The 15239-nt window shown below is 39.4% G+C and overlaps 1 protein-coding gene across 3 annotated transcripts in view; it reads left to right on the top strand.

Moving 5' to 3' along the window:
* Positions 1 to 15239, top strand: part of TBP (TATA-box binding protein) — a 49001-nt gene that overhangs the window by 22472 nt on the left and 11290 nt on the right. For all 3 annotated transcript variants that reach the window (XM_053710821.1, XM_053710819.1, XM_053710820.1), the window contains exon 6: positions 3695 to 3862. In XM_053710821.1, the coding sequence (XP_053566796.1) occupies positions 3695 to 3862 (168 nt within the window). The remainder of the gene's footprint in view (positions 1 to 3694; positions 3863 to 15239) is intronic.

Genomic DNA, 15239 nt, shown 5'->3' with positions numbered 1-15239 from the left:
ATGCACTGGGGGAAAAAAAATAAATTGTGACTCGCTTTATTGGTATATTCACTTTATTGTGGTGGTCTGGATCCGACCTGCAATATCTGAGGTACTCCTGTATAAGTATACTGGAAATAAAGCACGATTCAAACTAGGGTTGCACCAATACCATTTTTTTCAAAATACTTACCGATACCAATTTCTCTTTTTTTTTTTTTTTTTTTTTAATATGTAATATGACAGTTTACCGTGCACAATACAAACTAATGGATTAGATTGCTTCGTTTATAATTATGAACTGTAACTCAAAAGACATTTTGAAATAATTAAATAGTTTTATTTGATTGTTGTCACAAAGTTCACAGAACATGTTTTATAAATATATTAACAACAATAAATAGCAGCTGGGGCTGGAAAGCTACAATTCAAAGGAGTGATTGCTGGATGCAATTGGGTTGTAGGGTGCCTATATAACATCAATCTTTGTATTTAATACAAAGTAATATAAGTTAATTCTGAAAAAAAAACATTGGGGAAGGAGTGTCCCAGTAATCCCCTTTGAGAAAAATGGGGCATTTGCATTCTACTGACTCAACAGAAAATAGGGCTGGTCTTCATATTTTTCCAGGGCTGCTTTTTATGCCCAATCCAGCCGTGGCTAATGATGTTACTCAGAGTACAGTATGTTTTGAGCACAATTGTTCAAGATGAGAACTAGCAGTATAACAGGCAATCTAGCAATTAAAAAAAAAAAAATCATCAAGTTAGTGGCAAGTTCTTAAAGGACCAGTAAACACATTAGATTTGCATAATCAACAAATGCAAGACAATGCAATAGCACTTAGTCTGAACTTCAAATGAGTAGTAGATTTCTTTTATAACAAATTTCAAAGTTATGTATATTTCTACTCCCCTTGTACCATGTGATGGCAGTCAGCCAATCACAAATGCATATACTTATAGTCTGTGAATTCTTGCACATGCTCAGTAGGATCTGGTGATTCAAAAATTGTAAATGACTATGCACTTTTTTTTTTTTTTTTTTTTTTTTTTTTTTAAATGGAAGTAAATTGGAAAGTTGTTTAAAATTACATGCTGTATCTGAATCATGAAAATTTAATTTAACCTGAGTGTCCCTTTAAGGAACAGAAGTATCTCTGCATGTTCAGCTATAAATCTGTTTCTTTTATCAGTAAGGACGTTTGATGCTAAGCTGAACAGTCTTTCACTTTCCACACTACTGCATGGGGCAGAAAGATATTTTTGGGCCATTTTAGATAGAGATGAAAATCTCAGTTTATTAATTGCTCAGTACTTCAGGGGTTTGTTTGAATGATGTACAGTGATCTCTCCCAGGTAGTCTTCCAGCTGTATAGTAGCAGCTTTTGGAGCACTGCTCTCAAACATACAATACAAATAACTGCAATCTGTATTGCAGAACAGAAGTGAACAATTTTTAGTTAAGTCTTCACTCCAGCTTAAAATGAAATGGGAACATGCAGTTTGAAAAACGCCACAAGATGGCGTATGGGTATGAAGTGGGAGGTATCGGTGCATTTGCATGAGTACAAGTACTTGTGCAAATACTTGGTATCGGTGCAACCCTAATTTTAAACTATTCACTGCAGTTGTTAATCAGCTGAGACATGCTATAATGTCTGCACATGGATTCCACCAGGCTTTTTAAGAGTTGTAACCCTGAGCTACTCTTGATGTGCACAACCTTGGAAATTGTGCTCACAAATTAGTGTTAAAGGGACAGTAAAGTCAAACTTAAATTGATTGGATAGAGCATGAAATTTTAAACCACTGTCCTGCTATTATTTTTTTTTATTTTCATGGTACCCTTTGTAAACCATAACCCTAGATGAGCTCAGGAGCCATCTGGCAGCAGTGTTTGTAGCCATGTATACCATTGCAAATACTGCTGCCATAGACTGCTATAGGCACATGCATTCTCCTAAGCTCTTACCAAGGTGTTTAGTCTTCTACAAAGGATACCAAGAGAACAAACACATTTGATAATAGAAGTAAATTGGAAAACTGTTAACAATTGCATGCTCTATCTGAATCAGAAAAGTTTAATTGTGACTACTGTCCCTTTTTTTTTAAATGCACGGTTTAATTGTGGATATATAATTACTTTACAAACAAAACTTCTATTAAATTGAGAAGGTACTGTGACCGTACCAACACTTTAAATTAACAAACGCCACTTATCACGAGGAGCCTTATTTGTTCGTAAATGTTTGGGTGGTTACAGGCCACATCTCACATTCATAGCCCCGCTAAAGGGAACATAAAGGTGCAATAATTAAAAAGAAGCTGCTCAAGGGCACAATTTTTATTAGCGTTTTTTTTTTTTTTTTTTTTCCCCATTTTCTTTTATTGAAGTCAAGACAAAACTATATATACAGGACCTACATGGTCCTTATTCATGCATGTATCTTTTGGGCACACAGGCTGAGAAAAAAAAAAAAAAAATATATATATATATATATATATATATATATATATATATATATATATATATATATATATATATATATATATATACTCTATCTCAAGAAATACAAAAACTGAAGCAATCTTATTTCTAAGATTCATTACATACAGTATAATACAGTTGTTCTTATATGATCTCCATATAATGATGTCCCTTGAGACACTTAATTATAATCTCACCTAAGTTTTAGATAATTACTTGAGTATATCATTTTACAATATCAACCATAATATTGTCCAGTCCTCTCCACCTTATTGAACCTCCTATTTTTTAATAGATTTCATTCATATAATGAGCTGTTGTTTGAACAGAACTGTGTATAACGGCCATGGACTGCTACTGAGCTAATCGGCAACGCTAGTCGTGACCCAACTGTGAGGGTTAAACACATAGATTTGCAGAGTTGATAGTGATAAAATGACATGTAATAATTGAGAGCATGCAATTTTCACTCCAGACCGGCAATGTACTACTGTCCCTGAGCTGAATATAGTCACTGAGCCCATCATGGGAGGTGTATCTGCTTAGCCAGCAATTACCAGTCTAGAGGTGACTCCTTCAAATAGGGTTAAATGCACAGTTGTGTTCAAGCAATAATACAATAAAAAAAATTCTAGCACATTGGAGCATTTTATTGTTATATTTCCATTTTTAAAACCATACTGAACCCAATTTTTTTAATTTCATGATTCAGATAGAGCATGCAATTTTAGGCAACTTTCTAATTTACTCCTATTATCAATTTTTCTTCATCCTCTTGGTTTCTTTATTTGAAAAAGCAGGAATGTAAGCTTATGTAATCTTTTGTTCAGCACCTGGGTAGTGCTTGCTGATTAGTGGCTAAATGTAGTCGCCAATCAGCAAGCGCTATCTAGGGTCCTGAACCAAAAATGGACCAGCTCCTAAGCTTACATTCCTGCTCCTCCCCCCCCCCCCCAAATAAAAATACCAAGAGAATGAAGAAAAATGAATAGGAGTAAATTAAAAATTTGCTTAAAATTGCATGCTCTTTCTGAATTATAAAAGAGAGAAAATTTGGTTTCAATATCCCTTTTTTAAGTTGTTTTATATATAACGTGAATAAGCTTAGTCTTTTAGTTCCCTGCATACAGACTTTCATAGGTTTAAAAGGAAGAATAAGGTTGAATATTTATTGTAACAATGTTTAGTGTATGTATATATAATTTTTCTTTTATTGATTTTTAGTGAAGAACAGTCACGACTGGCAGCAAGAAAATATGCCCGTGTTGTGCAAAAGTTGGGATTTCCAGCTAAGTTTCTGGATTTTAAGATTCAAAATATGGTGGGGAGCTGTGACGTGAAATTTCCAATTAGATTAGAAGGCTTGGTCCTTACACATCAGCAGTTCAGCAGGTAAAGGCTTCCATAATTGTTTATTATTACATGTGTTAGATTTGTTGTAAATTTTTTGGCTTCTCAATTCATATCCATTGATACTGTTGGTTATTCTCTCGCAAGATGTATCGAGTCCACGGATTCATCCAATACTTGTGGGCAGTGTTCCCTCTAAGGCCAATTTTGTGTGCAGCCCAGCAGTGAAACAGTTAATTAGGTAACCACACCCTGCAATTAGCAAAAACTGCACAATTTTTTTTTTTTTTTTTGGCTATGATTTGGGGTATGTACCGTATAAATTGTATACTATGACGTATCCTGTCAGATTTTATATGTCTAAGTGTTATTTTTCTTGTGGTTATGTATTTCTTTCATGTAATTAGCAAGAGTCCATGAGCTAGTGACGTATGGGATATACATTCCTACCAGGAGGGGCAAAGTTTCCCAAACCTCAAAATGCCTATAAATACACCCCTCACCACACCCACAATTCAGTTTTACAAACTTTGCCTCCGATGGAGGTGGTGAAGTAAGTTTGTGCTAGATTCTACGTTGATATGCGCTCCGCAGCAAGTTGGAGCCCGGTTTTCCTCTCAGCGTGCAGTGAATGTCAGAGGGATGTGAGGAGAGTATTGCCTATTTGAATGCAGTGATCTCCTTCTACGGGGTCTATTTCATAGGTTCTCTGTTATCGGTCGTAGAGATTCATCTCTTACCTCCCTTTTCAGATCGACGATATACTCTTATATATACCATTACCTCTGCTGATTCTCGTTTCAGTACTGGTTTGGCTATCTGCTATATGTAGATGAGTGTCCTGGGGTAAGTAAGTCTTATTTTCTGTGACACTCCTAGCTATGGTTGGGCACTTTGAATACATATATTTAGAACTTTATAAACAAACATTTGCCTTGACTCAGAATGTTCAACTTTCCTTATTTTCAGACAGTCAGTTTCATATTTGGGATAATGCATTTTAATTTAACATTTTTCTTACCTTAAAATTTGACTTTTTCCCTGTGGGCTGTTAGGCTCGCGGGGGCTGAAAATGCTTCATTTTATTGCGTCATTCTTGACGCGGACTTTTTTGGCGCAAAAATTCTATTTCCGTTTCCGGCGTCATACGTGTCGCCGGAAGTTGCGTCATTTTTTGACGTTATTTTGCGCCAAAAATGTCGGCGTTCCGGACGTGGTGTCATTTTTGGCGCCAGAAAGCATTTAGGCGCCAAATAATGTGGGCGTCTTATTTGGCGCGAAAAAATATGGGCGTCACTTTTGTCTCCACATTATTTAAGTCTCATTTTTTATTGCTTCTGGTTGCTAGAAGCTTGTTCTTTGGCATTTTTTCCCATTCCTGAAACTGTCATTTAAGGAATTTGATCAATTTTGCTTTATATATATATGTTGTTTTTTCTCTTACATATTGCAAGATGTCTCACGTTGCATCTGAGTCAGAAGATACTACAGGAAAATCGCTGTCAAGTGCTGAATCTACCAAAGCTAAGTGTATCTGCTGTAAACTTTTGGTAGCTATTCCTCCAGCTGTTGTTTGTATTGATTGTCATGACAAACTTGTTAAAGCAGATAATATTTCCTTTAGTAAAGTACCATTGCCTGTTGCAGTTCCTTCAACATCTAAGGTGCAGAATGTTCCTGATAATATAAGAGATTTTGTTTCTGAATCCATAAAGAAGGCTATGTCTGTTATTTCTCCTTCTAGTAAACGTAAAAAATCTTTTAAAACTTCTCTCCCTACAGATGAATTTTTAAATGAACATCATCATTCTGATTCTGATGATTCCTCTGGTTCAGAGGATTCTGTCTCAGAGGTTGATGCTGATAAATCTTCTTATTTATTTAAAATGGAATTTATTCGTTCTTTACTTAAAGAAGTACTAATTGCTTTAGAAATAGAGGATTCTGGTCCTCTTGATACTAATTCTAAACGTTTAGATAAGGTATTTAAATCTCCTGTGGTTATTCCAGAAGTTTTTTCCTGTTCCTAATGCTATTTCTGCAGTAATTTCCAAAGAATGGGATAATTTGGGTAATTCATTTACTCCTTCTAAACGTTTTAAGCAATTATATCCTGTGCCGTCTGACAGATTAGAATTTTGGGACAAGATCCCTAAAGTTGATGGGGCTATTTCTACCCTTGCTAAACGTACTACTATTCCTACGTCAGATGGTACTTCGTTTAAGGATCCTCTAGATAGGAAAATTGAATCCTTTCTAAGAAAAGCTTATCTGTGTTCAGGTAATCTTCTTAGACCTGCTATATCTTTGGCTGATGTTGCTGCAGCTTTAACTTTTTGGTTGGAAACTTTAGCGCAACAAGTAACACATCGTGATTCTCATGATATTATTATTCTTCTTCAGCATGCTAATAATTTTATCTGTGATGCCATTTTTGATATTATCAGAGTTGATGTCAGGTTTATGTCTCTAGCTATTTTAGCTAGAAGAGCTTTATGGCTTAAAACTTGGAATGCTGATATGGCTTCTAAATCAACTTTACTTTCCATTTCTTTCCAGGGTAACAAATTATTTGGTTCTCAGTTGGATTCCATTATTTCAACTGTTACTGGTGGGAAAGGAACTTTTTTACCACAGGATAAAAAATCTAAAGGTAAAAACAGGGCTAATAATAGTTTTCGTTCCTTTCGTTTCAACAAAGAACAAAAGCCTGATCCTTCATCCTCAGGAGCAGTTTCAGTTTGGAGACCATCTCCAGTCTGGAATAAATCCAAGCCAGCTAGAAAGGCAAAGCCTGCTTCTAAGTCCACATGAAGGTGCGGCCCTCATTCCAGCTCAGCTGGTAGGGGGCAGGTTACGTTTTTTCAAGGAAATTTGGATCAATTCTGTTCACAATCTTTGGATTCAGAGCATTGTTTCAGAAGGGTACAGAATTGGTTTCAAGTTGAGACCTCCTGCAAAGAGATTTTTTCTTTCCCGTGTCCCAGTAAATCCAGTAAAAGCTCAAGCATTTCTGAAATGTGTTTCAGATCTAGAGTTGACTGGAGTAATTATGCCAGTTCCAGTTCCGGAACAGGGGATGGGGTTTTATTCAAATCTCTTCATTGTACCAAAGAAGGAGAATTCTTTCAGACCAGTTCTGGATCTAAAAATATTGAATCGTTATGTAAGGATACCAACGTTCAAGATGGTAACTGTAAGGACTATCTTACCTTTTGTTCAGCAAGGGAATTATATGTCCACAATAGATTTACAGGATGCATATCTGCATATTCCGATTCATTCAGATCATTATCAGTTCCTGAGATTCTCGTTTCTGGACAAGCATTACCAATTTGTGGCTCTGCCGTTTGGCCTAGCTACAGCTCCAAGAATTTTTACAAAGGTTCTCGGTGCCCTGCTGTCTTTAATCAGAGAACAGGGTATTGTGGTATTTCCTTATTTGGACGATATCTTGGTACTTGCTCAGTCTTTACATTTAGCAGAATCTCATACGAATCGACTTGTGTTGTTTCTTCAAGATCATGGTTGGAGGATCAATTTACCAAAAAGTTCTTTGATTCCTCAGACAAGGGTGACCTTTCTGGGTTTCCAGATGGATTCAGTGTCCATGACTCTGTCTTTAACAGACAAGAGACGTCTAAAGTTGATTGCAGCTTGTCGAAACCTTCAGTCACAATCATTTCCTTCGGTAGCCTTATGCATGGAAATTCTAGGTCTTATGACTGCTGCATCGGACGCGATCCCCTTTGCTCGTTTTCACATGCGACCTCTTCAGCTCTGTATGCTGAAGCAATGGTGCAAGGATTACACGAAGATATCTCAATTAATATCTTTAAAACCAATTGTTCGACACTCTCTAACATGGTGGACAGATCACCATCGTTTAATTCAGGGGGCTTCTTTTGTGCTTCCGACCTGGACTGTAATTTCAACAGATGCAAGTCTCACAGGTTGGGGAGCTGTGTGGGGATCTCTGACGGCACAAGGAGTTTGGGAATCTCAGGAGGTGAGATTACCGATCAATATTTTGGAACTCCGTGCAATTTTCAGAGCTCTTCAGTTTTGGCCTCTTCTGAAGAGAGAATCGTTCATTTGTTTTCAGACAGACAATGTCACAACTGTGGCATACATCAATCATCAAGGAGGGACTCACAGTCCTCTGGCTATGAAAGAAGTATCTCGAATTTTGGTTTGGGCGGAATCCAGCTCCTGTCTAATCTCTGCGGTTCATATCCCAGGTGTAGACAATCGGGAAGTGGATTATCTCAGTCGCCAAACGTTGCATCCGGGCGAATGGTCTCTTCACCCAGAGGTATTTCTTCAGATTGTTCAAATGTGGGAATTTCCAGAAATAGATCTGATGGCATCCCATCTAAACAAGAAACTTCCCAGGTATCTGTCCAGATCCCGGGATCCTCAGGCGGAGGCAGTGGATGCATTATCACTTCCTTGGAAGTATCATCCTGCCTATATCTTTCCGCCTCTAGTTCTTCTTCCAAGAGTAATCTCCAAGATTCTGAAGGAATGCTCGTTTGTTCTGCTGGTAGCTCCGGCATGGCCTCACAGGTTTTGGTATGCGGATCTTGTCCGGATGGCCTCTTGCCAACCGTGGACTCTTCCGTTAAGACCAGACCTTCTGTCACAAGGTCCTTTTTTCCATCAGGATCTGAAATCCTTAAATTTAAAGGTATGGAGATTGAACGCTTGATTCTTGGTCAAAGAGGTTTCTCTGACTCTGTGATTAATACTATGTTACAGGCTCGTAAATCTGTATCTCGAGAGATATATTATAGAGTCTGGAAGACTTATATTTCTTGGTGTCTTTCTCATCATTTTTCCTGGCATTCTTTTAGAATACCGAGAATTTTACAGTTTCTTCAGGATGGTTTAGATAAGGGTTTGTCCGCAAGTTCTTTGAAAGGACAAATCTCTGCTCTTTCTGTTCTTTTTCACAGAAAGATTGCTATTCTTCCTGATATTCATTGTTTTGTACAAGCTTTGGTTCGTATAAAACCTGTCATTAAGTCAATTTCTCCTCCTTGGAGTTTGAATTTGGTTCTGGGAGCTCTTCAAGCTCCTCCGTTTGATCCTATGCATTCATTGGACATTAAATTACTTTCTTGGAAAGTTTTGTTCCTTTTGGCCATCTCTTCTGCCAGAAGAGTTTCTGAATTATCTGCTCTTTCTTGTGAGTCTCCTTTTCTGATTTTTCATCAGGATAAGGCGGTGTTGCGAACTTCTTTTGAATTTTTACCTAAAGTTGTGAATTCCAACAACATTAGTAGAGAAATTGTGGTTCCTTCATTATGTCCTAATCCTAAGAATTCTAAGGAGAAATCGTTGCATTCTTTGGATGTTGTTAGAGCTTTGAAATATTATGTTGAAGCTACGAAATCTTTTCGTAAGACTTCTAGTCTATTTGTTATCTTTTCCGGTTCTAGAAAAGGCCAGAAAGCTTCTGCCATTTCTTTGGCATCTTGGTTGAAATCTTTAATTCATCTTGCCTATGTTGAGTCGGGTAAAACTCCGCCTCAGAGAATTACAGCTCATTCTACTAGGTCAGTTTCTACTTCCTGGGCGTTTAGGAATGAAGCTTCGGTTGACCAGATCTGCAAAGCAGCAACTTGGTCCTCTTTGCATACTTTTACTAAATTCTACCATTTTGATGTATTTTCTTCTTCTAAAGCAGTTTTTGGTAGAAAAGTACTTCAGGCAGCGGTTTCAGTTTGAATCTTCTGCTTATGTTTTTCGTTAAACTTTATTTTGGGTGTGGATTATTTTCAGCAGGAATTGGCTGTCTTTATTTTATCCCTCCCTCTCTAGTGACTCTTGTGTGGAAAGATCCACATCTTGGGTAGTCATTATCCCATACGTCACTAGCTCATGGACTCTTGCTAATTACATGAAAGAAAACATAATTTATGTAAGAACTTACCTGATAAATTCATTTCTTTCATATTAGCAAGAGTCCATGAGGCCCGCCCTTTTTTTGTGGTGGTTATGATTTTGTATAAAGCACAATTATTCCAATTCCTTATTTTATATGCTTTCGCACTTTTTTATCACCCCACTTCTTGGCTATTCGTTAAACTGAATTGTGGGTGTGGTGAGGGGTGTATTTATAGGCATTTTGAGGTTTGGGAAACTTTGCCCCTCCTGGTAGGAATGTATATCCCATACGTCACTAGCTCATGGACTCTTGCTAATATGAAAGAAATTAATTTATCAGGTAAGTTCTTACATAAATTATGTTTTTTTGTACAGTTATTGCAATAAATAAAAAAAAAAGTTGTTTAGTGAATTGAGAAAAGTAAAACCGGATTCGCACATATTAAAACAAAAAAAAAAACAAACAAAAAAAAAAAACTGTCCTTAGAGGGAACACTGCTTGTGGGATATTCTCCTTCCCAACAGGAAGTGTCAAAGAGAGCACCCACAGCAGAGCTGTCTATATAGCTCCTCCCCTAACTCCACCCCCTAGTCATTCTTTTTGTGGCTCTAAGCAATAAGGAAGGGTAAAGTGATTGTGGTGATAAAATATTAGTTTTATTTTCTTCAAGCAGGAGTTTATTTTAAATGGTACCGGTGTGTACTATTTACTCAAGCAGAAAAAAGATGAAGATTTCTGCCTAGAGGAGGATGATGATCTTGGCGTTTGTAACTAAGATCCATTGCTGTTCCCACAGAGGCTGAGGAGTACAGGAAACTTCAGTTGAGGAACGGTTTTGCAGGCTATGCTGCACTGAGGTATGTTCAGTCATTTTTTTTTCTAGAAAGACTGTGATATTTCCAGAAAAGGGCTGGCATTATCCCCATGAGGGGAAGGGTAAGCTGTAATCAAACACTTTGGTAGTATTTCAAGCTTACATAAGGGCTAAGTTACTCTGCTGGTTGACACTTATATATTAGAGCAAACATTTTTTTCTTGTTTTTTTTTTTTTTTTTTGTTTTTTTTGTTTTGTTTTTTTGGAAATTGGATAAAACGTTTTGGGACTTTTTATTGAGAGGGTTCATTTGGCTTATTTTTGGGATTTACATCCCACATGGCTGTTTTTAACACTTGAGGTGTCACTTTAAGGCCCAACAGACATCGTGTAAGAGGTGGGTGGGGCCTAATTTCGCGCCTTAGATGCGCAGTTTTTATTCATTTTGGACAGCAAGCTACAACACAGGAGGGTCCTGAAGCGGTTTTGTGGCTAAAGCTTTATTCCCTCAAATTCAACCCCTAAGGGCAGGTAGGCGCCACAGCAGAGCTGTGGCAAGGTGCTGACTGCATATATTCCGTTTTTTTGACTCTTGTGAATCTGGTTTTGGTATTAAGGGGTTAATTTCATTTTTTACCGGTGGTGCAACCTTACTAAGGCTTAATACATATACTGTAAAAAAATTGAAGGATTTGGTGTATTTTTAAGCAGTTTTGCAGAACGTGTACATGGCTTTTTTTTTTCTCTTAAAGGCACAGTACCGTTTTTTTGAATTTGTTGTTTTACATTAAATAAAGTGTTTTTTCCAAGCTTGCTTGTCTCATTACTTGCCTGTTAAACATGTCTGACATCAAGGAAACTCCTTGTTCAATATGTTTAGAAGCCATTGTGGAACCCCCTCTTAGAATGTGTCCCACTTGTACTGATATGTCTATAAATTTTAAAGAGCATATTGTAGCACTTAAAAATGTAGCGCTAGAGGATTCTCAGACAGAAAGAAATTAGATTATGCCATCTAGTTCTCCCCAAGTGTCACAACCAGTTACGCCCGCACAAGCGACGCCAAGTACTTCTAGTGCGTCTAATTAATTCATTTACCTTACAAGACATGGCAGCAGTTATGAATTCTACCCTCAGAGGTTTTATCTAAACTGCCTGGGTTGCAAGGGAAGCGTGATGGCTCTGGGTTAAGAACAAATGCTGAGCTTTCTGATGCTTTAGTAGCCGTATCCGATATACCCTCACAATGTTCTGAAGTAGGGGTACGGGATTTGCTATCTGAGGGAGAGATTTCTGATTCAGGAAAGACGCTCCCTCAGACAGACTCTGATATGACGGCCTTTAAATTCAAGCTAGAACACCTCCGCTTGTTGCTCAGGGAGGTATTGGCAACTCTGTATGATTGTGCCCCTATGGTGGTTCCAGAGAAGTTGTGTAAAATGGACAAATACTTAGAGGTTCCTTTTTACACTGTTTTTCCGGGTCCCTAAGAGGATTGCGGATATTGTTTCTAAGTAGTGGGATAGACCAGGTATACCGTTTGCTCCCCCTCCTACTTTTAAGAAAATGTTTCCCATATCTGACACCATGTGGGACTCGTGGCAGACGATCCCTAAGGTAGAGGGAGCTATTTCTACACTAGCTAAGCGTACAACTATACCTATTGAAGACAGTTGTGCTTTCAAAGATCCTATGGATAAAAAAATTAGAGGGTCTCCTAAAGAGAATTTTTGTTCATCAAGGTTTTCTTCTCCAACCTATTGCATGCATTGTTCCTGTAACTACTGCAGCTGCATTTTGGTTCAAGGCTCTTGAGGAGGCTCTCCAGGGGGAGACCCCATTAGATGATATTCTGGATAGAATTAAGGCTCTTAAGCTGGCTAATTCTTTCATTACAGATGCCGCTTTTCAATTGGCTAAATTAGCTGAAAAAAATTCAGGTTTTGCCATTTTAGCGAGTAGAACGTTATGGCTTAAATCCTGGTAAGCTGATGTGTCATCAAAATCAAAGCATTTGTCCATCCCTTTCAAATGTAAGACCCTATTCGGGCATGAACTGAAGGAAATTATTTCAGCCATCACTGGGGGGAAAGGGCCATACCCTCCCTCAGGATAAAACAAATAAAATCAAGACCAAACAAAATTTTCGTTCCTTTTGAAACTTCAAGAGTGGTCCCGCTTCAGCTTCCCCTGCTGCAAAGCAAGAGGGGAATTTTGCGCAATCCAAGTCAGCCTGGAGACCTAACAAGACCTGAAACAAGGGTAAACAGGCTAAGAAGCCTGCAGCTGCCTCCAAGACAGCATGAAGGGGTAGCCCCCGATCCGGGACCGGATCTAGTAGGGGGCAGTCCTTTCTTTTCTTCTTTCTCTGTCTGTCTCTTTCTTTCTTTCTTTTCTCAATTGTCTGCAAACCAGACAAAGAGAGAGGCTTTCTTACGCTGTGTAGACGACCTACATACCATGGGAGTGATTCACCCAGTTCCAAGAGCGGAACAGGGGCAAGGGTTTTACTCCAACCTGTTTGTGGTTCCCAAAAAAGGAACTTTCAGACCAATCTTGGATCTCCAGATCCTAAACAAATTCCTCAGAGTCCCGTCTTTCAAGATGGAGACTATTCGGACTATTCTTCCACTGATCCAGGAGGGTCAATATATGACCACCGTGGACTTAAAGGATGCGTATCTGCACGTCCCTGTCCACAGAGATCAAAGATTCCTCAGGTTCGCCTTTCTGGACAGACATTACCAGTTCGTGGCCCTTTCCTTCGGGTTGGCCACGGCTCCCAGAATTTTCACAAAAGTGCTTGGGTCCCTCCTAGCGGTTCTAAGACCGCGGGGCATAGCAGTGGCGCCTTATCTAGATGACGTCTTAATTCAAGCGTCAACTTGCCAAGTTTCACACGGACATCGTGTTGGCTTTTCTAATGTCTCATGGGTGGAAGGTGAACATAAAAAAAGAGTTCTCTCTTCACTCTCACAGGGGTTTCCTTCCTAGGAACGCTGATAGACTCGGTAGAAATGAAAATATTTCTGACGGAGGTCGGGAAATTTAAAACTCCTAAACACCTGACGAGCTCTTCATTCCAATCTGCGGCCGTCAGTGGCTCAGTGTATGGAGGTAATCGGACTTATGGTAGCAGCAATGGACATAGTTCCATTTGCTCGCTTACACCTCAGACCACTGCAACTATGCATGCTCAAACAGTGGAATGGGGTTTATGCACATTTATCTCCTCAGATGTATCTGGATCAGGAGACCAGAGATTCTCTTCTCTGGTGGTTATCACAGGTTTACCTGTCTCGGGGAATGTGTTTCCGCAGACCAGAGTGGATCATAGTTACGAAAGATGCCTACCTGCTGGGCTGGGGTGGAGTCTGGAACTCCCTGAAAGCTCAGGGGTTATGGTCTCAGGAGGAGACTCTCTCCTCCCGATAAACATTCTGGAACTGATAGCGATAATCAATGCGCTTCAGGCATGGCCTCAACTGGCTGCGGACAAATTCATCAGATTTCAGTCGGACAACATCACAACTGTAGCTTATATCAATCATCAAGGGGGAACAAGGAGTTCTCTAGCGATGATAGAGGTTTCCAAAATAATTCGATTGTCAGAGACTCACTCTTGCCATCTTTCAGCAATCCATATCCCAGGAGTAGAGAACTGGGAGGCGGATTTCCTAAGTCGAAAGACTTTTCATCCGGGGGAGTGGGAGCTCCATCTGGAGGTGTTTGCCCAACTGATTCGGCTATTGGGCACACCAGAATTAGATCTGATGGCGTCTCGTCAGAACGCCAAACTTCCTTGTTACGGGTCCAGGTCAAGGGATCGCTGATAGATGCTCTAGCAATGCCCTGGTCCTTCAACCTGGCCTATGTTTCCACCATTCCCTCTCCTTCCTCGTCTGATTGCCAGAATCGAGCAGGAGAGAGCTTAGGTGATTCTGATAGCACCTGCGTGGCCACGCAGGACTTGGTATGCAGACCTGGTGGACATGTCATCTGTTCCACCATGGACTCTGCCACTGAGGCAGGACCTTCTGATTCAAGCATCCAAACCTACGTTCTCTGCGTCTGACTGCTTGAAGATTGAACGCTTGATTTTAGCAAAGCAGAGAGGAGATCTACAATGGAGATAAGAAGGCGCCAAACCTAGGGTGATATCGTCACTACACAGCAGAACGCTAAGGTTGATAAGGTAACCGAGAAACGCGTTGCAGATTTTAAGAACATTTTAATAAACTTGTTTTTATATATCTCCTTTTTTTACCCTTCAACATCACACAATTACTCCTAGTGTCCGTAGTGTTTGGGACTTCCTGCCTGTCAGTATTGCAGAACACTTGGTCTCCTACGGAAGATTGGAAGAAGGTGTGTGTATCTACTGGACCGTGATTGGCCAGACGTACCACGTGACTGCCGGAGGTTTGCCGCACGCCAGTGTTTGGTCTTCCGGGCGACTGAGGTCCCGGTCTGCGCAACTAGGCACATCGTAGTACCGCTTTGTGAGTATTCTGTTATCAACCTTAGCATTCTGCTGTGTAGTGACTATCTCACCCTATGTTTGGCGCCTTCTTATCTCCATTGTAGATCTCCTCTCTGTCTCTGAATACATCGGAAGAGCTGCCTCGACTTTTGGACTAATCCACTTCTTATTTTCTTCCATGAGTGCACCTCATCAGGGGTTTTGAAACCCTGGATCTTTATTTTAGCAA

This window comes from Bombina bombina, chromosome 4 (genome assembly GCF_027579735.1).
Source record: "Bombina bombina isolate aBomBom1 chromosome 4, aBomBom1.pri, whole genome shotgun sequence".
NCBI lineage: Eukaryota > Metazoa > Chordata > Amphibia > Anura > Bombinatoridae > Bombina > Bombina bombina.
This window is presented reverse-complemented; position numbering and strand designations above follow the sequence as displayed.